The sequence below is a fragment of the Callithrix jacchus genome, chromosome 2 (genome assembly GCF_049354715.1).
Source record: "Callithrix jacchus isolate 240 chromosome 2, calJac240_pri, whole genome shotgun sequence".
NCBI classification, from domain to species: Eukaryota; Metazoa; Chordata; class Mammalia; order Primates; family Cebidae; genus Callithrix; species Callithrix jacchus.
Window position 1 is genome coordinate 185,714,374 of NC_133503.1, and position 27,770 is coordinate 185,742,143.

Genomic DNA, 27,770 nt, shown 5'->3' on the forward strand with positions numbered 1-27,770 from the left:
TGCTTTAATTAACATTATTTTCTGATGTTAATGCTATCTGATAAGAAAATTTTTGTTATAATTTGCTTGCACACCTAGAAAAAGAAAGAATAAACTTATAATCTACTTTGCTAGTAAAGTTCTAAACAGCATTATAAACGTGATTGTAATTATAAGTGCAAAAGGCAGCATAAGGGTTGATCACAAGATAAATCCTGTATACTCTACAAAAACGAAAGATAGAAATAGTCACAGGTATTATTGATGATTAGGCCAAGATTTAAAAAAATGTTAAAATGGAATTATTATAAAAAGTAGAAAATAAATGTTATATTTGTTCAATTATCTTGTATAATTGAGTGGGCCAATTGTGACATTTTTACAAGAATGGAATACATACTTTTCATTTATTTTATAATTGGTAAAGTTACATCATCTCAATGTAATTACTTTCAAGTAGAGATAAATAACTTTGACTTTATACGTCTGGTTAATGGAACAAAGTGTTCTTTCCTAACAGCAATGGCACAGCTTACATTTTAAAGCTTCCAACTCATGTTATTCTCAGGCAATAATAGTAACGATATATAAGGAATTATTGGAGGGTGTATAGGCAACTGGAACAACACAATGCCTTGAAAAAAGTCAAGATTCATTTTAAGTAATTCACTTCCATTTAGATTGTGTATGATAACTATGTAATTAGTGAGATCACATCATAAACTGACAACAGTTGAATAAATATATGGGATAAATTTTGTGTGATGTGTTTCTAAATGCTTTGTAATTTTTGAAATATTTCTACCCATGTGTTATGCTCCTTTACTATGAAATAAGAGACCTAAAATACTTAGAGTTGGCTTAACTTTCTATCACATAAAATTCCCAGAATTCCTATTTTAAAACTTTTTATGTGACTATAGTAAAGAGACATTTAAGGAGAAATTTGTTATATATGACATACATATCAATTACATGTCAATTAAAGCAAATTATTTTGAATACATTATGTGATTTATTTTTAAACTGATATTTAAATAATATATAAAGAAATAAAGAGGAAAGAGCTGTATTAGTGGCACCAGCATGTACCAGGGATTGTTAGAGCTTTACATGTAAATTATTGTTTAAATAGATTTAATAATATTGTAGTTTATAATATGTATTGATTTTTTTTCTAAAACTTTTTCTACCTAAAACTTAAATATGACTTTCATATACAAGATTTTAAAGCAGAAAAACTACTCTCATTTCAAAGCAAATAAATACACTTAAGCGGAAAGTTTATGTTTTCATTTGAGCACCTGTTTGCAAAACTTATTTTTATATATTCATTAAATAAAATAATCCAACATATTTGTTAACAAACAAAACATTTACCAAGCATATTAAAATGTTCCAGCATCAGCCCACAATTAGTATTCTAAAGAGTGAGGATAATTTTAGTAATAAATTTCCCTATAAGAAAATCATTTTATAGAAAACTAAATCAGAGAGACCAAAAATACAATTTATAAACCATCTTTATTCTCATGGGCATTTATGAAACTTAGACAGCTATAAATATGATTATTTAAATTCATATTCCCTGTAACTTGTTATTGTAGCAGTAGATAAGGCTTTTCATTTTGAGTGAATTTTCATAAAGGAAAGCAATAAAAGCATATATTTTTAGGAAAATAAACTGCAAAATGATAGGAAATATTTAATCTATATATCTGACAAATATTTTTAATACTAATTTTAGAATATGAATAATCAGATTAGAAATCTACCAAATTCCCTAGTAGGCATATGCTAATAAATATGTTTTAGATTGTTGGGGCAACACATATTTAAATAAAGATGGCTTTGGGCTAAAAGTAAATTAAACATTTAAGTTATTAAATATAAGAAAAAATAGTATTTATTTTTTCCATTCAATGTGGATAGTGGGAAATCTGGAAGAATGGCATATTTTGTGGTTCTGTGTTCTCTAGAACCTATCATAGTGTTACACGCATATCATTCTTTCCAAAATTAATCACTGGATAAAATTTATTGTTTCTCCCATCTCTACTAAAAATACAAAAAATTAGCTGGGCATGGTGGCGCGTGCCTGTAATCCCAGCTGCTCGGGAGGCTGAGGCAGGAGAATTGCCTGAACCCAAAATGTGGAGGTTGCAGTGAGCCAAGATCGCGCCATTGCACTCCAGCCTGGGTAACAAGAGCGAAATTCCGTCTCAAAAAAAAAAAAAATTGTTTCTCAAGTTATAAAAGATACTCTAAATATTGTAGCATACAGCTTGCACTTGTAGTGAATAATAATTCCTCTGTATCACTGTCTCTAGAGGGGGCACTCTGATGATTTGAATCCCTGTTGTATTAGTGTTGCATAAAGCACAGATGATTTTTATATAGTATTTGTGCTGGAAATTACATGCGTGTATTTGGCTTTGTTTCTGTTTTAATATTCAGAAATAAAAGATGTACATTCTGCTCTTTCCCAGGCTCAATATTATAAAGTTGACATAGTTACCATAATTGTTTCTCAAAAACACAACTTGGCAAGTCAAATAAATTTTATTATAGGCTTAAAGGTGAAATAATTAAGGCACATAAATAAATTGCAAATTACTTATCAAAGTCCTTGCTCCTGAAGAGTACTGAGAATAGGATTTAGATTTAAGTTTGTATGATTTTAATATATTTCATTTACTCTTCTGTCAAAAGAATATGAGAATTGTTTTCTAGAAATGAAGCACAAATTAAAAATAATAATAACAATAATAGAAATAGTATTTTAAGACCTTAGGGAATGATCCGATTTTAGCTTTAGTGAAATGTTTGTAAATCTCATGAATACATTGTATAGGTAGAGTGATTGACATTCAAAGGGTAAAATACTAGCCCAAGGACATGAGAAATAATATATAGACACCCCATGGGTACTTTTCTATTCACAAATATAGAAATATCTAAAAACAAAATGCCAGAATGTTTACAAGAAAGCTACAAGTGGCTATAAAACTATAGTGAATTTTCAGCCCTAATTGTCTGAAATCGCAGCCACAATTCTATACATCATCCTACTTTTAGTAACAGGCAGCAGTTATTGAATTTTCACCAGAAATTACATTAAACTTACTCTAACATTTTGTTTTTTATAATTCCTATTGTTGCCCCTGATAGGGCAGGCAGTATCATGAGTCACATGATCAACAAGATAAGATTGAATTCAGTCTCCTACAGGACTCAGAATGGTAGTAGGTCTACAGGAAAAAACTGATATTTACCTGATCCCAAATGCTATGCTTTTTAATCATTGTTACATAATAGTGATTGTATATTAGGAATATACAATCACTATTTACAATATATAAAATCAGTATTTATAGTACTCGTAAAATAATATCAAGTCATAGTGAAAAGAGTCTATTTTGAAGTAGAAGGATTTCGTTTCCTATGCCCAAGTGTGGAATGCATGAAAAGACCTTCCAGTTCCAGGGGAAAGCTTCAACAAGGCAGAGGTAGGAGAGTGGAGGTGACAGCAGATAACAGTCAACTGCTTACTTGTTCTTTTATTCAAATTTCCTCCTCAGGTTGTGGTTTTTCCAGAATCCTTTCATATAAAACACAGTTTCTTACTTCATTGGAGTTACTTTTAACCCTGCCTTCTCTGAAAAGAACAGAGAGCTATTTACTCAGGATAAAGTAAGGTTGATGATACCTATGACTAGAGCTTACAAAATTATTCTTACCCCAGGTTTTTAAAACAGATTTATTTTGTCTGCTTAAAAGTGGGTGATATAGGAATACATAAGAAAATCATTTATCATATTTAGACAAGAAAAAAATATATATATATATGTATATATGTAGTGGTAATAGGCAAAAGAAGTAGAATATAACCCTTACTTTGCCAAGATAAGTCATTGAAACTATGTCAATTTCAATTTCTTATAATTTATAAAGTAAGCATTTTGACTGTCTGCTAGTTTTGAAATAATGTAATAAAAAGATAAAGTAATAGTATTAGTTTCTAAAAGAAGTTTAAACATTTTCATAAGTAAACGTTTATTTAAAGCAAGTAATTTCATTTAATGTTTATTTTCATTTATCAATGTAATATATAATTAATATAATATACAAGCATCACATTCTCTTTTGCTATAAATAGATAATCAAATATTAACTATGCTAATATTATGATTGTATATGAAGATATAGAATGTATTACTTTCAAGATGTCTTTTAACTTTTTTTTTTTACTTATATTTTATTTTATTTTTTTTTTTAATTTTTTATTGGATTTTAGGTTTTGGGGTACATGAGCAGAGCATGCAGCAGTCTTTTAACTTTTTAATGTGTATTTAATGTAATATCTGATATCTACAAAGATGTTGCAAAATGCAATAATAAACAGATTTTAACACATCTCTGTACTAAGTAATTAGTGTTACAAAAGAATTATCTTAAACATTATCTTATTAATTTTACAATATGCTATTTAGTTTTACATGTTGTTTGTTTTCTATTTTTACAAAATGCCACAATAATTGACTGAAGTCTTCCGAAACATTTGTAAGAACAATATGTTTCTAAGATTGCTTCACATAGAGGCTACGTTGTTACTTATTTATTTTTTGTGTGATATAAATGTGTCAGAGCTTTGTATCTATTCAGGAGTTGTTGGATATTTTCATTTTCCTATTTTTGTTGTTGCCATTAATCGTACTATGTATTCTAGAGTTTTCCTATAAACATAAATCAGGAAAATTACTGGATCAAGGGCATGAGAATATACAAGTTATTCCTTATGGGTTACTTTAATTGATAGATTTTTCTTTGACTATATTCTATCCAGTACCAGGAGGAATTTTGTCAAACTTTGTAATATTGTATCAGTCTGGCTTGTGTTAAATGTTAACTTATTTTGATTAACACGCATTTTTTCATACTAATGAGACTGAATACTTTCATGTGAACTTGCTATTTATATTATCTCTTCTATTAAATGTTTGCCATTAACATTTGCTCATTTTTATATTTTGTTGGCTTTTATAATTGTTTCAATATATTATATTTTGTATTATAGATACAAGTGCCACAAAGGTACTCATTCATATTGTAATTTTTTTCCTCTTCATGATATATTTGGAGAAACTAAGAAATCATAGTTTAGTGCAAATTTATCAATGCTTTTTTCATGTTTTAGTGAATTTTATGTTTTGAAATTGTCCATGTAACTTAAGTGCACATATTAATTATTTTTTTCCCAAAATCCACATAATTTTGCCTTATATATTTACGTATTTAATTATTTTAAATACATTTTTGTATAAGTGTGGCATAAGGTCAATGTCATTCTTATGCTTACAACTACTATTATTATATGAATAACGAGTTGTACTATTTATTGATTAATCCATATTTTCAACATTGATCTACAATGCCATCATCACCATATGTCAAATTTCTTTGCATAATGGATCCTTTGCTGGGTTCTGTTTTGTGTTTCCATTCTGTTTGTCTATCCCTGTGACACAGTCATAAAGTGTTAAGTGTAGTAAGCTTTGATAAATTGTAGAGCAACTCTGCTTTTTTGTTGGTTTTTTTTTTTTTTTTTTTTTTTTTTGGTGGGGGGAAGGAGTATTGCTCTGTCACCCAGGCTGCAGTGCAGTGGCAGGATTTTGGCTCACTGCAAACTCTGCCTCCAGGTTCAAGCAATTCTCCTGCCTTTGCCTCCCCAGTAGCAGGGATTACAGGTGTGCACAACCACACCTGACTAATTTTTGTATTTTTAGTAGAGACATGGTTTTGCCACGTTGGCCAGGCTGATATAGAATACCTGACCTCAGGTGATCCTCCTGCCTCAGCCTTCCATTCTGCGATTCTGGTCATGAGCCACTGCGCCTGACCCATAACTCTGCTTTATTCCTCTTCTTCACACAAGTCTGAATTATCTTAGTGATTGTAAATAATAAAAGCAGTTTTCAATTGCTCTGAACAACTCTCATTGGATTTGTATTGGATTACATTGAAAATACCATCAATCTGGATGGTCTGGTCTTATTTGTGATATTTTGTCTCTTTAACCACAGACATAGGGGCTCTTAATTTCTTTACATCTTTTTAAATGGAATTCAGTAAAGTATTCTCCACACAGGTCTTTTCTATACTTTGTTAAATTTACTCATAGGTCCCTTTAGCTTATGTTAATTAATTTTTCTTAGATTTTCACCGTTAAGAATAATGTATTATATAATTTTTATTGTCATTTGTTATGTTTTATTGGCTGCTTTTTAGAGTATACACATATTGTATTTTATTTTTTTCACTTCTTAATATGTTCTTGGATGAGTATATGTATGCTTTTTTTCTTTCTGTAATTCACTAATTTGTGAATAACTTTTATCTTTATAAAAATTTATTTCCATTCTTCACCTCTGCATTTCTCGTTTGTTTTTTGTTTGTTTCCTTCTTTTATTGTTTGAACTAAACAAACATTCCTGGAACAAAATTGATCAAGAATGATTTTAACAATTCAGTGGAGTGTGTTTGCTATTATTTTGTTTAGACAGTTGGCACCTAATATGCCTCCTACGTGACAGTGTCTAGTACTGGTTTCAAAGTTTTACAAGCCAAAGAAATAAATATATAAAAGTCGTGAACTGTTTCCTCGTTCTCATATTTTCTAGGGGAAAACGTGTAGGCTGTAATTACATGTTTCTTTAAATCAAAACATCTGAGATGACTTTTTTCTCTCTTTGCCAAAATTAATTTTTGACTGAAGAATTCATTTTTTCTAGTGATTTTAATGAAGTGCTACTTAGATTTTCTATTTATTTTAGAGCTTCTTATTATGCTTTTTAGCCCATCTATTTTGTTACTATTGTGAATAACTTCTCTCTATTTATTCCCTTTTTCCTAATATGGTTGTGTCTTTTTTACCAGTCTTATTATTAATGTATTACTATGTTGTTATAATTTAAATTTTGAATTGTTTCAGAGAATGACAGATATATTAGCAGAGAGATCTAGAAAGAGTGATTTCATTTACTCATTATGTATTCTGAATCTCTAGATTTGACGTGTAAAATAAACCAGACATTTACATTCTTGTTACATCTCAGAATTAATAAACCCACTGAAAACATGAAAAGACATAGTTTAAGATGTATTTGACACTATTGAATATATTTTGCCATCTACCAGTTACATGTAAATTGCATGTGTGAATCTCATGCTAAATTTTGATTTCAGTTATTCTTTATTTTTCCCCAAGTGTGACTTAACACCTCACACTGCATATATTCTGTTGCAAGAAAATGATCTTTTGTGTAAAGAAATTTATTTTTTGTTTTATCTGAGTGTATTTAGATTTTGAACATTAAACTTTTTTAAAGATTATGTAGTTATTTTTTACCAACTGCTGTGTTTTTCTTAGATTAATGATGAAACCAATTGTTCATCCTGTAGACCCTGACAGCATACAATGAATTCTGACAACTTTCTCCCACTCAAGTTCCTGATAACATGTAATTTCCTTGATATTACAAAATATCATTTTGGCAGTCATGTCACGCCTTGGTGTTCATTTTTTATTTTTCTATAAGTTAATGAGTTCTAGCAAAGAGTGCCTTCATAAAGTTGTCTTTTGCCAAGAGTCCTGCTACAGCATATGAAACTAGTGACAAGCTACAGTATTAAAGGGATTTGTTTTAAACCTAGCCTCTAAAGTGTGCATGGAGATACTAAATACATTCCTGTGTATTTTGCAGATAATCCTGATTTGCTGAGCCATGTCACAGTCGGTATTAGAGTTCTGGATGTCAATGACAATCCACCTGAACTTGCCAGGGAATATGATATTGTTGTCTGTGAAAATTCTAAGCCTGGCCAGGTAAGTTAATTGTTTTCTTCCTCCTAATTTGAATGGAAGAAATGCAAGCAGCTTTATTTTTATTATTCTTTGGTATAATCCTCCAAAGCCCACAGTGTAATTTTGTACTCAAGTGAAAATAATTTAATAAAGCTTTAAGAACCAAGTACTTTTTGAGAATCATAGCAATTAAATTTTCTTTGGCTCCAAAATGTAACTCAAAAAAATGAATTCATTCATGAATGATGCACAAATTATATCAATACAATTATATTGAATGCTTTATGTCCAGCCTTACTTTAAGTGAGGAGGCTGAGGGACGTGATTGTGGCAGAGGGACTAACTTGGTCTGTTTTGGAGGATCTGCAGGAGTGACACAGGAATGATGATTGAGTGATGGTGATACTAAAGTATGGTTCATTTTAAAACCACGAAGAGTATATATGTATTAACAGGGTGGTGAGAATGAAGAAGAAACTGGAACATGGGGCAAGAAACTGGGTGTCGTGTGGCTTCTAGTTAAAGAAGCATGACAATTTGGAAGACTGGTTGCCCAGAGCAAATAGAGCAAGTAGGAGACTGAACAGGGATGTGCATTTTTTTCTGCTGTGTAAGATATTACACAAAATATGCAACTTCAAACATAATGTAGTTATTATCTCACAGTTTCTAGAGGTCAAAAATTTGTGCATGGCATCGTTGGGTCTCTGCAGGGGTCTTGCAAGACTACAGTCAAGGTGTCTGCTAGGGCTGTCTTCTCCTTGGGGATCTCTTCTAAGTTCACAGGGCTGTTGGCAGCATTCAGTTTCAGATACAGACCTGAGAGAGTCAAAACTTTCCTTCACTCCTCAAGGCTGCCCATGTCTCTGAGATGCCACCAGTAGTTGCTTGCCATTTAGGCCTCCTCAATGTGTCCACTTATTTCATCAAGCAAATAAAAGAAGCAAGCCTGCAGGCAAAACAGTCTCATAAAATGTAATCAAGTGAGTGATGCATCATCACATTTGCCATATTCTGGTCATATGGCAAGACACAGGTCATACTCACACTGAAGCGAAAGGTTTATGGGAAAGTGTGCATTCCAGGAGCAGCACCTTAAAATCTATCTGCTATGAATGAATCCAGAAGTGAAAAGGGTATAGGTCAAAATATATCCTTTCTGAGTCAAAAAGTACTCTGTTACTGTCTTTAGCTAACCAGAATGAACACACCTTCCAAAATCTTGCCAAGTCATTTTGAAACTGGTGCTGAAATTATACTCCCAAGAAACATACCTTTGTGTATTTGTGTATGAGAGACAATTAATAGAGGCTTGATAAAGTAATCATTACCTATTTATTTTTAATACTGTCAGGGGAAAGAAATGTATGTATATATAACTGAATGTCTGGCTTTTTAACATAAAGCTTTTGTCATGTTCACTGTTGTTAAAATACTCTAGACAAAATAAATTTAAAAGAATTTATTTAAGCAAAGAATGAGTCACAAGTCAGGCTGCACTCAGAATTAGAAGAAGTTTAGAGTTGCATTCAGGAGCTACAGGCTTTCATAGGCTGAACACAGAAGCCAAGTAGAGAAATTACTTGATTGGCTACAGCTAGATGTTTGCTTTATTTGGACATCAAATGACCAGTTGGCTGTCTTGGAATTGGTTGAAACCCAGCTATTTGTTACTAAAATTATATTCCTAAGTTAGATTTCTTTTAGTTAACATAATGTTTCATCAGAGTTTTCTAGAGGGACAGAACTAATAGAATAGATGTATATTTGTTTTTTATTAAAGAGTATTGACTCACACCATCACAAGGTGAAGTCCCACACTAGGGTGTATATAAGTGGAGGAGCAAGGAAGCCACTCCCAGTACCTATACCTCAAAAGTAGCGAGTCCAACAGTACAGCTTTCAATCTGTGGCCAAAGGACCAAGATACCCTGGAAAACTAATGGTGTAAGTACAAGAACCCAAAAGCTGAAGAGCATGCAGTCTGAGGTTCAAGGGCAAGAATCATCCAGCATGGGAGAAAGATGAAGGCCACAAGACTCAGCAAGTCTGCTCTTCCCTCTTCTTCCTGCTTTATTCAAGCCTCTGTGGCAGCTGATTAGATTGTGACCACCCAGACTGAGGGTGTGTCTGCTTCTCCCAGTGCATTGACTCAAATGTTAATCTCCTTTGGCAACACCCTCCAGACATACCCAGGAACAATACTCCATATCATTCAATCCAATAGAGTTGACAGTAAATATTATCCGTCAAACAAAGTTAGGTAGCATTTTGTTACACAGAAACTAAAAATACAGTGATAGCCTCAGGATAATATGATCTCCTGCTTATTTAATTTAACATTTCCCATGAGAAAATTAGAAATATGAATGAGGACAAAGTTATATTTGAAAGCATTGTAGAGTTTATATGTTTTATTCACTTAATATAATAAGATTATTATTTTATATGCTTAAATAATTTCTATACAGTGATTTCAAAACCAGTAAATAATTTTACAGTATAAATATATTATAAAATATATGGCAAATTTTATTTCAAGTCTATCAAAAATACATCCTAACATCATTTTCTTGAAATACATTATAAAAGCATAATTGATGAGAAAAAATTTAAACATTCTAATAAAAAATTTAAAGAAAATCTGAATTATTATTGGTAATAACAGCAGCTTAGACACAGTGGATGAAAAATAAAGGGAACCGGAAAGTAGGTCAGAATAAAAAACCCATGTTGAAGGATGAAAATGAAAAGAAAATATAAATAAGAGCATGAGAGACATAGGGGGCATGCAAGTTATTCAATTCTCAGAGGCATATGAGAAAGAGAATGGGACTGAAATGATATTTAAGATGATTATAGCTGAAAGGTATTCCAAACTGATGAAAATATCAAGCCAAACACTCGAGAAACTTAGGAGAAATAAACCCACCAGTGCATTAAAGTAAAACATTAGCAAATTAAAAGCAAAAGGTGAAAAAACGTAGGATATCACAATCAAAATCTTAGGACCTAAGATGCAGCAAAGCATTCTTTGACTTGACACCAAAAAGCATAATCTATAAAAGGAAACAGTGATACATTCAATTTCATCAAAATGTAAGTTTTGCTCTTTGGAAACGTCTGTTAAGATGATAAAAAGACAAACTACAGAGTTTCTACTTAGAGTCCTAGTTTGATTTTATTAAAAGTTTTCAGAACTCAACAATAAACACAGAAGATAGAATCCAATTTGGAAATGGCAAAGTACTAGAACAGACATTTGCTGCCAAAGACTTAGAAAGAGCCAATCAGCATATGAAACGATATTCCACATCCTTTTTTACTTTATTTCTATTTACATTGGGTATATAGAAATTAAAACTATAGTGTGATATTACTCCAGGCCTCTCCTAAGGGCTAAACTTTGTGGTAAATTGTGGAGAAATTATGTCATTTCTACATCTTTGGTGAGTGTAAGATGGCACTGCTTCTGGGGAATGTATGTTGACAGTTTCATAAAAAAGTTAAATACCCAACTACCATAAAATTCAGAACTGCATTCTTGGGCATTTTATATGATATGAAATTTTATACTTACACAACAAAAAGTACGGAATTATTTATAGTGTGTTTATTTATAATAAACCCAGACTGGAACCAGCAGAGACATCCTTCAGTAGGTGAGTGTTTAAGCAAACTATGGTAAATTCATAGTGTGAAATATAGTTTTACATTGTTGGTGGGAGTGTAAATTAGTTCAACCATTCTGGAAGACAGTGTGGCGATTCCTCAAGGACCTAGAAATAGAAATATATTTGACCCAGCAATCCCATTACTGGGTATATATTCAAAGGATTATAAATCATTCCATTATAAAGACACATGCACACATATGTATATTGTGGCACTGTTTACAATAGCAAAGACTTGGAACCAAGCCTAATGCCCATCAATGTTAGACTGAATAGAGAAAATGTGGCACTTTGTGAATACTATGCAGACATAAAAAAGGATGCGTTCATGTCCTTTGCAGGGACATGGATGAAGCTGGAAACCATCATTCTCAGCAAACTAACACAAGAACAGAAAACCAAACACCCCACGTTCTCACTCAAAAATGGGTGTTGAACAATGAGGACACAGAGAGGGGAACATCACATATTGGGCCTGTCAGTGGGGAGGGCATCTAGGAGAGGGATAACAGGGGTGGGGGATAGGAGGGATAACATTAGTAGAAATACCTAATGTAGATGATGGGGTGATGGATGCAGCAAACCACCATGGCACGTGTGTAATGATGTAACAAACATGCATGTTCTGCACATGTACCTCAGAACTTAAAGTACAATAATAATAGTAATAATAATAATAATACAGTTGAGCAATAAAGGAATAAGCAATTAATACATGCAATAACCTGGATGAATCTCTAGAAAATTGTTCTGAGTGAATAAAAGAGCCAATGTCCAAAGTTTCCATAAAGCATAATTTCATTGAAATAGCATATTTTCTATAACAAAATTATAGAAATAGAGAACAGGTTATTAGTTGCTGGTGGTTAGGTGAGAGGGTAAAGATGAAGAAGAGTGGGTGTGACTTTAAGATGGCAGCAGGAGAGATCCTTATGGTGATGGAGATGTTCTGTACGTTGTTCTGATTATTGTCAATATCCTGGTTGTGACATTGTTTTGCAAGATGCTACCCGTGAGGGAAACTAGATAAAAGTACACGAGGTCTCCAGTATTATTTCTTACAATTACCTATGAATCTTCAATTACCTAAAAATAGAAATTTTAATTAAAAAATTTAAAAAAACTTCAAAAGGAAAATAATAAATGAGATTCTCATGAGGAAAAATTAAAGCTGGCAAACAATAAAAGGATAACCCCCAACAGATGCTAGGAAATAACTGACAGCCATAAATTATTTTTCTCCCAAAAATATTCCTCAAAAGTCAAGGCAAGCAAAGCTCATAGGCAAACAAAAATGTGAAAATTATTTAGCATGAGTCAGAAATACCATTAAACCTTTTTTGAGTGAAAATGAAAATAACTCAATTGCCAAGATACATTAAAGAACAAAGCAATCATTGGCAAAACTAAATGATTAATAAGCAATCAAATGAAAGGTTCTGAGGATTTAAGATAAACTGAGTATACGTGGGCTAAGAAATCATAAGAAAGGAAGAGGATAAGGCAAAGTTAAAATATTTTAAATTCTTAACTTTTGAGGAAATCAATAAGCTATTAATTTAAAATAAAATTTATAGGTTGAAAATTTATTTTGTAATATATAAGTTAACCAATAAAAATAGTAAACGAACATATAACTAACAAGCTAATAGAAATTGGAATCTTAAAAAATACTTAATCCCAAAGAAGGCAGTGTTTAAAGTTCTAACTCCTGACATTAATTATGTTTAAAAAATGTTCATTAACATTAGAATAATTCAATTACTTGAAAAATTGCTGTGTATGAGTTTCTATATATGTTACAGTACAAATATTTTTTAAAAAGTGTTTCGCATAGGATGTATGTTCAAGGATTCTAGAATGATACATTTCCAAGCTAAATGTAAATTTTAACAAAATATGAAGTATATAACTAATGTAATAGTGCAAAAATAATTTTAAATTTGTCTGCTTTGTAAAACTCAAAGTTAGAATGACAGTTTTTCATGTTTGCTGTAGAAATGTAGTTTTGCCTCGTTACACAAACAATAAAAATAAAGATTTTAATACTTAAAATTTGAATGGATAGTATTAATGGTACCTAAAAATAAACAAAAAGTGAGACAAAAATTTATGCTTAGTCTGTACACTGGGTAGAAATAACTACTTTAAATTTATGTGTACTTGTCAACCTTGCCTCTATATAAACAAATCAAACTATTATTGAATTGAGAGATTTTACACACTTTTCCAAGTAAGTGAAAGAATATTCACATAAAATTTGAGTCATCTTAAAAATTAAACATTACTGTTATAACACTCTACTGATTGACTAATATACCAACTTCAGATGATGCATTCCTTCAAAATTTATACAAAATATTGACCAAAATTTTACTGTCTGCAGGGCCACAACGCAAGGTTCAATAATGAGCAAATTTGGCCTAATTATTTTTTATTACAATAAGTATAGCTAGATGGCAATAAAAACTCTTTCTTAAAAAGTCATATTGCAAATAAAGGAATGTACTTCTAAGTAACCTAAGAGTCTATTCAGAAAAACAAATTTAAATGAAATAACTAGTTAAATGAAATGGTAATGTAAATAAGTCCATATCAAAATTTCTAGGAAACAGTTCAACCATAATTAATGGGAAATTTATAATTTTAAATGCATATAGGAAGGAAGATAAAGTAATGCAAATTTAAAACCAAAGCATTCACTCTTAAGAAATTAGAAAAATAAGTCAATTTAATCCAAATGAAATAGAATAACATATTTTTGAGGTGAATTCAATGAAATGGAAATAATCCAAAAGAAAACATTAAAAAGTTCACAGCTTAGTTAAGTATAGACTCTACAGATATCAAAAGCCAATTCTATATTTCATTGTCATATTTTACTAAAATTTGAAAGTTTAGACATAATGCGTATATTTTTAGAAAAGTAAAATTTATCAAAGTTGACACAAGAGTAGATTTATCTGGGCTCAGTGGCTCATGCCTGTAATCTCAGCTACTTGGGAGGCTTAATGGGGAGGATCCCTTGAGCCCTGGAGGTCAAGTCTGCATTGAGCTGAGTGAGCTGCAGTTATGCCACTGGACTCCAGCCTGGATGACAAAGCAAGACCCTATCTCAAAAAAAAAAAAAAAAAAAAAAAAAGAAAAGAATAAGGACTCATTAAAATCTTGTATTTATTAAATGCATTAAATATATAAATAAAAACCTCTCCTTTCTACAAATAAATTATCTTCTCATGGCTTTAATGGTGAATTCTACTAAAAATTTAAGGAAAATAATGACAGTAATTGTAAAAGGTATTCAAGAGTTCAGAAAAAGGGTTGCAGGATCATCTTTGTGCACATTTTCTTATGCCAGTGTGATCTTAACATCAAAAGGTGTAAGTGAAATTAGAGCTATTCTCTCCATGATCACAGATGTAAATGTCAAAAATAAAATATTTGCAAACCATATAAAGCAAAAAGAATAATATTTTAAATTTACTTGACAAAAAATAAAAGCCTACCTAATCAGGAGAATCCAAAGCATTTGTGAAAATTCAACACTCATTAATAATAACAGTAACAGTGACAATGCTACTATGAACAGGTAAAATTTTTGAATGAAATTAACAAATTTGCTAAATATCAGGTCAATGTAAACATGTTACTTAGATTTCTCATACCACAAACAATTAGAAAATTAATTTGAAACACTAGACCATTTAACATCACATTTAAAATAAGACTCCTAAGGATAAATGTTAACCTTGTTAGGACTCAACTACTGTCTCTCTAGAAGGCAGCTCTTAAAACTTATGTCCTTTGCCTTAATGAATCTCTGTGATTTTCAGATTACACAAAGATCTAAAAATTGGTAAATTGAAAATACCATTTGAAATATGATGTAAAGAATCAAGCATGACCTTATGTTCACATCAGACATTATTGTTTTCCAACTAACTATAATTTTAAAAATCCATTTAAATAAGCAAGTAAATGATATGTTTAAATTTCAAGATCATTTCAAAGCTTTAAGGATAAAATATATTCTCAGCATGTGGCACAAAAATGGTTGCTAGTCCAATGTTACCTATGTAGTTTGCTGAAAATCTGGGCAGATGACACCTAGCCCTTGCTCTTGGCTCAATTGATACTTTTTTTCTCTGTATGTGAACATCTGCTCCCAAATTTAAAACACTGGTCTCAGTTTTCTGGCCTATAACCTTTACTTTTTCTATTGACCTTTTATATTTTCCACCAGTTTCTCATCATATAGATTCAGTTGTCCATTCTTTCTAGGACTTGCTCCCTTCTTAATGTGACATTGCTGGTATGGGCCATCTGTTATACCCTCTGCATTGACTGCAAAAGCTCTACAGCATTTCCAAGAAATGATATTGTTAGACATTAACAGGTGCTTTCTTCATCTCCAAAATAAAGATAAATGTCAGAATTTCAGGACCCTTCCAAGACTGAAATTCTATAAATATAGGACTAGATAAGTTTCAAACTCCTTTAAATGTGATTTACTTTAGTCTATGCATGTGTTACCTTATTCTATGCATATCTTATACTGTCCTTTAAATATGATACACCTTATTCTATAAATGCAATTACCATATTCTCATTCTATTCTACACTTTTTGGAGAGGGATGTGTCTCTGACAAGTTGTTTTCTTCTTTGATAAGACTCATTAACTATTTATTTGCATAATATTTCTCCTTTCTTTATATATTTGTTACTTATTTTCTAAAGTGTGTGAGTTCATTTTCATACTGCTATAAAGGACTGCCTGAGTCTGGGTGACTTATAAAGGAAAGAGGTTTAATTAACTCACAGTTCATCACGACTGGGGAGGCCTCAGGAAACTTACACTCCTCGTGGAAGGTAAAATGGAAGCAAGGCACCTTATTTACAAGGTGGCAGGAAGAAGAAATGCTGAGCAATGGGGAAAGAGCCCCGTATAAAACCATCAAATCTCCTTGGAACTCACTATCACAAGAACAGTATGAGGGAAACCTCCCCCATGATTTAATTACCTCCACCTGCTCTCTCCCTTGATAGGTTGGGATTATAAATCCAGATGAGATTTGGGTGGGAACACAAAGCCTGACCATATCATTCCACTCTGGCCCCTCCCAAATCTCATGTCCTTTTCACATTTCTAAAACCATCATGCCTTCCCAACAGTCCACAGAGTTTTAACTAATTCCAGCATTAACCCAAAAGTCCAAGTCCAAAGTCTCATCTGAGACAAGTCAAGTCCCTTTTGCCTATGAGCCTGTAAAATGAAAAGCAAGTTAGTTACTTCCTAGGTACACTGTGACTACAGGAATTGGGTAAATACACTTATTCCAAATGGGAGAAGTTGGCCAAAAGGAAGGGACTGTAGCCCCAGGATTGTCCAAAATCTAGCAGTGCAGTCAAATGTTAAAGCTCCAAAATTATCCTCTTTGACTCCATGTCTCACAACCAGGTCACACTGATGCAAGAGGTGGCCTCCCATAGCCTTAGTCACCTCAGCTCCTATAGCTTTGAAGGGTCCAGCCCTTTTCCTGGCTATTTTATTGGGCTGACATTGAGTGTCTGCACCTTTTGCAGGCACACAGTGTAAGCTGTTGGTGGATCTACGATTCTCGGGTCTGAAGAACAGGGGCCCTCTTCTTACAGCTCCATTAGGCAGTGCCCCACTGGGGACTCTGTTGTGGGGGCTCCAACCCCACATTTTCCCTCTGCACTGCCTTAGTAGACATTCTCCATGAGGGCTCACCACTGCAACAGACTTCTGCTGGTCATCCAGGCATTCCCGTAGACCCTCTGAAATCTAAGTGGAGGTTCCCAAACCTCAATTCCTGACTTCTGTGCACTTGCATGCCAAACACCACATGTAAGCCACCAAAGCTTGGGGCTTGCACCCTCTGAAGCAATGGCCTGAACTGTATATTGGCCCCTCTTAACTATGGCAGGGAACCAAGTCCTGCACAAAAGAGCAAGCTCCTGGGCTGGGCCCCATTACCATTTTATCCTCCTAGGCCTCTAGGCTGGTGATGGGAGGGGCTGCTGTGAAGTCCTCTGACATGCCCTGCAGACATTTTCTCCATTGTCTTGGTGATTAACATTTGGCTCCTTGTTACTTATGCAACTTTCTGCAGCCACCTTGAATTTCTCCTAAAAAAAATTTTTTTGTTTTATTGCATTATCAGGCTTCAGATTTTCCAAACTTTTATGCTCTGCTTCCCATTAAAACATAAGTTTTGATTTCATACCATCCATTTGAAATGCATAAAACTGAATGTTTTAAGAGCACCCGGGTTACATCTTGAACACTTTGCTATTAAAAAATTCCCTCTATTAGATACCCTAATTATTCTCTCTCAAGTTCAAAGTTTCACAGATCTTTAGGGCAGGGGCAAAATGCCACCAGTCTCTTTGCTAAAACATATCACAAGTCACTTTTATTCCAGTTTCCAGCAAGTTCCTCATCTCCATCCTCAGACTGGATTTCATTGTCCATATCACTGTCAGCACTTTGGTCAAAGCCATTCAACAAGTCCCTAAAAATTTCCAAACTTTCCCACATCTTCCTGTCTTCTAAGCCCTCCAAACTGTTCCAACCTCTGCCTGTTATCCAGTTCCAAAGTCAGTTCCACATTTTTCAGTATCTTTATATCAGTGCCCCACTCTCATGGTACCTATTTACTGTGTTAGTCTGTTTTCATATTGCTATAAAAACTGCTTGAGACGTGGTAATATATAAAGAAAAGAGATTTAATTGACTCACAGTTCAGCCTTGTTGGGGAGGCCTCAGGAAACTTACAATCAGGGAAAAGCCAAAGGGAAGCAAGGCATCTTCTTCACAAGCCTGCAGGAAAGAGAATTGCTGAGAGATGGGGGATGAGCCCCTTATAAAAACATCAGATCAGCCAGTCATGGTGGCTCATGCCTATAATCCCAGCACTTTGGGAGGCTGAGGTGGGTAGATCACCTGAGATCAGGAGTTTGAGACCAGCCTATACAATATGGTGAAATCCTGGCTATTCTAAAAAATACAAAAAAAAATGAGTCAGATGTTGTGGTGGCTGCCTGTAATCCCAGCTACTCAGGAGGCTGAGATAGAGGAATTGCTTGAACCTAGGAGGCAGAGGTAGCAGAGAGCCAAGATCATGCCACTGCACTCTAGCCTGGGTGACAAGAGGGAAACTTGGTCTCAAAAAAAAAAAAAATCAGATCTCCTGAGAACTCACTCACTGTCAGAACAGCATGGGGGAAAGCTGCCCTCATGGTCCAGTTACCTCCCTTGACGTGGGGATTATGGGGATTATAATTCAACATGATTTATGTGGGGACACAAAACCGAAGCCTATCAAAAAAGGTAATTACTACACTTAGTACCCCTACTTTCTAACATTTTGACTAAGTTTTGTAAGTTGATTATGTGGTTACTCCTTTTGCTCTTTAAAACACTATATATTTAGCTACCATTGTTGCCTTTAACATTGAACAATTTTAGATGCAATTATAAGATAATTGAACATTTTATGATGTTGTTTGTGGATTTATTTTCAACTCTTCCACCAAAATAAATTTAATCCTTAATTGACGGAAGAAAAGATTGTTTTTAAGTATTGCTTGTGGCGTCCACATTTAGAGGAATCATTACCAATGTATGTGCTCTACTCCTGTGATTAACCCATTACAGAGTGAAATGGCCCCAATCTTTTGTTTTATAGCCTTTGACTCCTTTAATCACATATTGAAAACTCTTCTGAAGAAATCTGATGCATTGTGATGCAGAGTCGGAATAGGAAATTCTATTTAAACAACAGTTGGAGAAATCAGTTTTCTGAAGTATATTTGTATTACCAAGCTGTGTGACAGTTCCCCTTTTAATGACAATTGCTTTTAGAATTATGGGTATTTCTATTATGGAGGCTGCACATCTAAATGTATCAGAATGTAGCTGTGACAAAGAGATGGGTCTTTTGTGAAAGTTTAAGCCCCACAGAACAGCAGACTTCAGGTAAATTGTGATACTAATGTAAACCGCAACAGTATAGTTCTTAGCTGATATATTTTCCTGTTCTGAAAAAATATATATTTTAAGTATATTGCCTAAGAAAAATATTAAAACGGAAGGCATGCATGCATGAAATTTAAAGACAGCTCTCAAAGTAAAATGAATTCAGAAAATTTTAGATATGCCTAAAGTAGAAACATTAAAAAAATAGAGGGAATCTATTCTATTTTAGGCATATTAAATTTCCTCTGTGTTCTTTCTTTCATTAGAAATAAATGTACAAAAATAACACATAAAATACATTTTATTACATAACACTATTCTCTGCCTCCACCACATACAATTCTTAACTATATAATTTTGCATGAAAAAATTAACTAGGTCAATAGAGATTCTTTACTGTTAAAAATCAAATTCATTTAAATAGCAAAAATTGATGTTATCAAATAAATGTAAGCATATACTAGTAAGGATTGTATTTTGAAGCAGATGAATTGATTAATTTAGACAGCATACTACGTCTTTTAAAAAAATATTCTTTTAGATTGCGAGGTTACATGGGCATATTTTTACATGGGTATGTTGTGTTCAGGTCGGGACTGGGTCTGTGGTGTACCCGTTACCCAAATAGTGAACACTGCGCCTAACAGTTTATTTTTCGCCCCTCCCCCTTCCTAGTCTCTGCCCTTTTGGAGTCCCTGGTGTCTGTAATTTTCATCTTTATATTGATCTGTCACCACTGTTTCACTACCATTTATAAGTTAGAACGTGTGGTATTTTGATTTTCTATTTCTGAGTTAAGAACCTTCTTGGCCAGGCATGGTGGCTCACACGTGTAATCCCAGCACTTTGGGAGGTCTAGGTGAGCATATCACTTGAGGCCAGGAGTTCTAGACCAACCTGGGCAACATGGTAAAAACCCATCTCTACCAAAACTTAAAAAGTCAGTCGGGCATGGTTGTGCACGCCTGTAATCCCAACTACTTGGTCACTGAGGCACGAGAATCACTTGAATCCAGGAGGCAAAGGTTACAGTGAACTAAGACTGAGAGATTATGCCACTGGCGCTCCATCCTGGGTGACAGAGTAAGCCTCTGCTTCAACAAACAAATACACAAACAAACAAAAAACCTTTCTTTTTAAAATGTTTGAGCCAATCAAGTTTATTTGCCAAATCTAACACTATGGTAGTAGATTAGACAGAGTTTCTATATTTGTGATACTGATTTTTCCCTAATAAAGTACTTAATATTAATAGACAATAGAAAGTATATTATTTAAAGTGGATACATTTATTTGAAGATATCATAAAAATCTCCCTGGTAATTATTTATAAATAGCAACTCTCCATTTTTTTTCACCCTTTGCTTTTTTAAGACTAAATTTGTAATATCATTTATTTGATATCTTTCAAAATAAATGAGCATTCTATGTACTAATCAGATCACATATTAGAAAAAAACAGGAATCAAAAAAGATACTGTTAGGGATTTTACATTACTAAAGCAATTACACAGAAAGATAGCAAGGTATCACAGTGTGTATAAATCACAGTTCTGAAAAAGGTATATAAAAATATGGAAACCTGTTAATTATCTAGATATCTGCCAGAAGTTTACAAATTCTAAAAACCACAAACATGTTAACTTCTCAGGTATATTTTCTAATAAAAGTCTAAGGTAACAATGAATGTAAATTCTATTATGAAAGAGACAAGGTGATTTGTAAAACAGAAAAATTTAATATGCCCACACAGAACATAGACTGAGCAAATATGACCGAATTTTGGACAAAGTCAGACTAACATTCTAGTTTTTGGCAAATTCTTTTTCAGAAATACGATTAATAAAAATTTAAGCTTAGATACACTATGAACAATTCTATAAGAGTTCAAGATGCTTGGAACATTGTTAAACAAAACATGATAATCAAATTCTCATTTTTATGCAGAGACTAGGAGTTTTTCTCCTAAAAAAACACATTTGTCATACATGAGCTTCCTGTTTAATTTGCATTTAAAATTATCTGCATAAAAGTGAAAAAGAGCCTGACAGAATAGGAATTATATCAGAGTTTAACAGATATAATGAGCTCATTTTTGTAAAATATTAAGAAAATATTAAAATAATTTATATACATACTTTAAAATGGCTAGGAAAGAAAATAATAATCACACACACTGATAACAGAAAACATAAACTAGCTCAGTTAACTCAAATGAAATGTTCTTCACCAATCTCCAAAATTCTATCCTCACATAAAAAGTAAATTTGCAAATGTATCAGAATGCTATAAGGTATCCTAGAGAAAGTAGGGTCACACACTGGAGAATCACTAAAATTCAAGACAAAAGGGATAGAATATTTGTTTTACAAAGAAGGGGAAAAAAGAAAGGTAACATTAAACATTTGTAGGTGTTGGAGGAAGTGAGGGAGTATGTGATACCTGCTTAAATACTTTTTTAACCGTTAAAAAACTTAAGATATTGACATATAGTTCAATTTTATATTAAGTAACTGATGTGGAGCCAATGTAGGTATGTTCCTCAGATGAGGCAGCACTAGAATTGCCATAATGTTTTTGATTATCCATCAATGTATTCTCCTACTCCAGGTCAAACAAAAGGAAAAGCAGTCTATCCAGACACTAGATGTACTTTAAATGGACAAAGATACCAGTAAGGTTTTCAGCTTGTAAATAAATATGGAGGGAAACAAAGGCTAGAGACTTCTTTGGAGGCAGAGGCAGGGGTAAGAAGCACATGGGATCTTGTTGAACGTGTATCTTTGAAGTAGTGACAGAAAGGAGGTGAGAGTGAGTTCAGTAAACAGAAGGAGGAAGTTGGTCTCTTTTGTATCCCGAAGTGCTTTCTTCACTGCCACTTCATGAAAACACATGCTTTTCTGGCTTTACTCTCACTCACCCCCACTTCTCAGTACTTTTATTTTCCTTCTCATCTTTCTGACAAACTAATGGGCTCAGAACATGGAGAGACATTTAGGTTTTAACTGTGATGTCCTTTGGTGAATTACCTCCCTTGTAAAATACTGAATTGGGTGAAATTAGATATAATGTTCTAAGAAATTATGTTAGTTTCTAAAATGAGACAATGTTTTTAGAAGCAGGACATACTATTGTCACAGCTCTACCTACCCTTTCTTTGTTTCTCATATTTCTAAGAGAAGGGTTGAATGAAGACACCTAAGCATTACAAGAATAATTTTTGAAATAGGAAAATATGTTTTTTGTCTGTTTATTTTAATATTTATTTTTTAGGAGCAGACTGGCCATAGTTATTGAAATGCATGTTCTTCCCTTGGGCCACCATAAATTCTAACTTACTCTGCTTTTTAGTGTACAGTTAAGTTCAGATTTTAAAGAATTGCTTCCTCCTGAGCACTGGAGAGAAGTTATTTCTAAATCACTAAGGGTGTTGTTTTGCCTCTACCATTATTTTAGAGATTTGGGGCACATCACCATCTTTCCAGGATTCAGGCTTCTCAAATGTCAAATACAGGGACTGGATCATGATCTTATAGGCCTCTTGAAAAACATAATAAAACCAAGATTCCACTGTTCTTGCAGTTACTACGTAGACCAACATACACTCATAAGCTGATAAGAATCAACGTTGGAATATTTATATTTGTCCAAACAATACTTGATGTCTCCTCCAAGAGGTGTTCATGTGAAAACATTACACCTAGTTGACCCCACAGAACCATGGGTGATTAAGAAAAAGTTCATTGTGTGTGCTATGCTAGAAAATAAAGTGTGATGAATGGTTAGAAATTATATACCCTGTTTTTCCTAATCTCTAATCCAAGACAGGGCAATTTCATTGATCATTTTATGAGCTGAATTTGAAAAAAATAACTCAAGTTGGAATAAGAGGTATTTTAAAAGTATTTTTTAAACAGAAAGAATACAATGTAATTAAAATTGAGGGAACAAGCAAAATAAAATTTACAATTTGGTGTATGTCTTTTCTTTAGGTTATTCACACCATCAGTGCCACTGATAAAGATGATTTTGCCAATGGACCAAGGTTTAACTTCTTTCTTGATGAGCACCTGCCCGTAAATCCAAACTTCACTCTGAAGGACAATGAAGGTGAACATATATACATATATTTGTTTATCTCTGTGGTTTCTTCTTTGACCGTATATGTAATAGGCTTTATTCTTATATACCCACAAACATCTTGCAAATCAGCATTCAAAGTCAGTTTGATGTTGCTGTGTTATGATCTGTGAATAGCTTGTATTTAAAATTGAGCCATATGTACAAATAACTTTCACTGAATTTATTCAGAAGCATATCTTTAAACAAGAAACGTACATGTAATATGCTCTTGGGCAAATTTTAAGAGAAATCTTAGCTGACAAACTTGTTTATGAGAGCTGCTGCCACTGCTTGGAGGTAGAAAATATTCAAATTAGGAAAAATGAAAAATATATCCTAGAGACAGTTACTAAAGGAAATGCAGTGCTTGCAGTCATCTTGTATGAACAAGGCTATCAAGATGTGCTGTACAAATTATATTTCCTCTTGTTATTATGAACATTGTCCAAAATATCGGTAGAAAGATATGCATAGATATGCAGAGCATTTTGGAAATTTTTGAATCATTTTTATTTAGCTCTTTGTATTGTGTTGTTAAAAATAATCCCATAATTTAGTAACTATGGAAGTTTCTTCATTATTTGATATCCTCTTTTGTAGATTTCTCAAGGTTTCATACAAGTCGTTCTTCATACCTTAGGGAAACATTAAGCCACAGAGTATGTGCAATTTTCTGATTAGGAGCAACTTTCTCTTTCTCCAAACTATATATTTGATTATGTTTATCTGAATATTCTGCTATTTGGAACTTAACACTTGCCTCAGAATCACATGCAGAAAACAATGGCACACACATTTTGAAGTAAATATTGGATTCCCCCTCTCTTCACTTCCAGGAGAAGATTTTCAAATGCAAGTCACTAAATGACAACCTGCCAAAAGTATTTGTCCCATTTTCCCTAAATATCTTTAAATATAACAAAGTATCAACATGTGCATACAGCTATCAGATTTACAAGAATATTCGAAGCCTAACTGTGTCTCACATTTTAAGTGACCCTATGTCAGCTCTACTTATGGGAATAAATATTTGTGTATGTTTGTGCATGACAAATTGCATTTAACTGACTATCGTACATTTATCTACATTAGAACAGGCTGTCTTATAATTCAAATGTAGTTAGTATGATTAAACATGTGAAACTTGCAAAAAAATTGTATTTTTCCATATTTCAAAGAATTACATAATTTGGCAGAGGTTACTTAACTTGCTTCCTTAGGAGATTGAAATCATATGTTGTTCCATGTACTTAATGTTTCAGTTAGCTGTTTTTCTATTCCAGCAAAAATTTTATGTTTTTAAAATAATTTGAATTTAATGACATTACAATGAAAATTTGACTTAAATTTGAAGATGTGTTTAATTCAAGCTATTTAACCAACATAGGCATAAGTCTGAAGGTATTTTAGAAAAACAGAATAATTTTGCTGTTGTTGTTGAATCCCACATTCTTAATGAAAAGTTCTTCATACAAGATTTATTATATCTGGAATTCGTGAATTAAATTAACAATTTACATATATATTTTTTTCTTTATTTGATGCAGAGTTTTGCTCTTGTTGCCTAGGCTAGAGTGCAATAGCTTGATCTCTGCTCACTGCAACCACTGCCTCCCAAGTTCAAGTGATTCTCCTACCTCAGCCTCCCAAGTAGCTGGGATTACAGGTGCCCACCACCACGCCTGGCTAATTTTTTGTGTTTTTAGTAGAGACAGGGTTTCACCATGTTGGCCAGGTTGGTCTTGACCTCCTGACCACAGGTGATCCACCAGTTTCAGCCTCCCAAAATGCTGGAATTACAAGTGTGAGCCACTGCGCCTGGCAACTTATTCCCTATTATTTCTGAAATGTCTTATTAAGTGATTTGACATTACTAGTTCCAGAATTCACAATATGTTTTCTTCTAAAAATATATGCACACTTTTAAAGGAGTTTGTGTGTACATTTTTTTAACAATGCAAATGAAGTTTACATCAGCTATACCAGCTTGAGTGTGAGAAGTCTGTGGATGGTTGTATAGTGGGAAAAATGTTTAAAATTTTTGTAAGAATACATTTACAATTTTTGAGTATTAAAATTATGAATCACACAGAAATAATTTCTCTTGGATAGAAAAGAACAGCGATTCCTTTGGGTGGAGATATTAAAACATGGCTGAAAATATGGGCTTACGTTAACAAACTTGGTTGTGCTCCATAAATTCAGCCCCTAAACCTTCTGAGTCTCAGTTTTTAAATCCATTTTTCGTTATTAGAATCACTGACTTAGTAGCCTTTGTTGAATTAATAATACCATATAGGCTGGGCGCGGTGGCTCAAGCCTGTAATCCCAGCACTCTGGGAGGCTGAGGCGGGTGGATCACGAGGTCAAGAGATCGAGACCATCCTGGTCAATTTGGTGAAACCCCGTCTCTACTAAAAATACAAAAAATTAGCTGGGCATGGTGGCGCATGCCTGTAATCCCAGCTATTCAGGAGGCTGAGGCAGGAGAATTGCCTGAACCCAGGAGACAGAGGTTGTGGTGAGCCGAGATCGCGCCATTGCACTCCAGCCTGGGTAACAAGAGCGAAACTCCATCTCAAAAATAATAATAATAATAATAATAATAATACCATATATACATACGTTAGAATCAGAGGGTCTTGCCTCCAGAGACAAAGCAAAGATAGATAATAATGTTGTAAAGATGGAATTAAAAATAAAATAGCCCTACCAAACTGTATGCATATATGCTTTCATACATATATTGACTTACGTACTCTGGAGATCAACCAGAATGAAAATACAATGGAATAAGAGTCAAAGAATGCTGGGCTGCTGGGTCTTGAGTGCTTGGGCTTTGTATTATGTAAATTAATTGACATTTACATGCTCCCACAACATTAAAAGAAATCTAGAAGAAAAATTATTATTTTCTGTGCCTCTGTAAGTTAATTGATATTTATAACCCCCAGAATATAAAGAAATAAACCTAGAAGAAAAATTATTACTTTCTGCGCCTACTTCTCACATGAAAGTCCATATTGAGAGAAACAAAAGAAATCAGGCACAGACCCCAAACCAGGATAAGCCATCAGGAAGCCATTGGTTTAGTGACATCTCCCAAATTGCACTATGACAAAGAGCAAGTGCACAGAAACAGAGATTATTCAAAAAAAAGAGAGACAAAGAGATGCATATTGTTGTTCATGATAAGCCTCAAAACCAAAAATGTAAAAGAGAGTGACTGAATTGAGAAAGAAATCCAAAAAATGAATTTACTATTAATGAAAAATGCATAAGACAAAATTTTTTTTGTAATTTCGAAATACAGAAATAAATTAATAACATATTTACAAAAAAAGATCAAAAATTGTTTAGACAAAATGAGGCAACAGTAAAAGAAAATAAATATGCATGAAAATAAGAAATTCATATCAAAATAAAACTATAGTTTTGGCATATATAAACTATATAGAACCATATAAATATATACAGAAATTTAATAATATATATAGCTATATTTAGTTTAGAAATTTTAATTTTAATTACATATATGCACAATATCTGTATATATAACATATATTATATATATATAATTATAGCCATTGAACACCTAGAAAATACATTAAATTGTATAAATGTTTAGTACAATTGAAATCTATAGTTGGGAAAGAAGTACGTTAAATTCAAAAGAGTTACCGAGTTTAGGTAGAAAAGAAGTGGGATTTGGTAGAAAGGAAAGACTGTAAGTGTAACGTCTTATGTCTTAAAAAGGCATCTGAAACAAATGTGGCATAATAATGTGTTTCAAATCTAAGTGGTCATATGTTCTTTTAATTTCTACACGAGCGAACGAGTTCACTAAAACAAGTTTATCATGTTTCCAGGCACAAAATTGGAACTCACATATTCATTCTACCGACGTGCATTTAAACACTATTCGTGTAGCTTTCTATGGCAAGTGATGATCCATCACAGGTGTAGTCAGGACCTATTTCTTGTTCTCAAAGACATCTTGCATACACTGAAATGGAACAAGGACTAAGCATGCTGCTCAACCAGCATGGAAGAGGCATGCCTGTCCTGGAAAGGGACATTAGGATTCGTTCCTAAAATGGAGGTATCTAAACTGACAACTGAATGATG

The 27,770-nt window shown here is 33.1% G+C and overlaps 1 protein-coding gene across 10 annotated transcripts in view; it reads left to right on the forward strand.

Annotated features, from left to right (window-relative positions):
• The window catches only part of CDH18 (cadherin 18), a 1,140,329-nt gene that overhangs the window by 1,083,135 nt on the left and 29,424 nt on the right, over nucleotides 1-27,770 (forward strand). For all 10 annotated transcript variants that reach the window (XM_078365644.1, XM_078365646.1, XM_078365648.1 and 7 more), the window contains 2 exons: nucleotides 7,743-7,864; nucleotides 23,513-23,630. In XM_078365644.1, coding sequence (XP_078221770.1) covers nucleotides 7,743-7,864; nucleotides 23,513-23,630 — 240 coding nt within the window. The remainder of the gene's footprint in view (nucleotides 1-7,742; nucleotides 7,865-23,512; nucleotides 23,631-27,770) is intronic.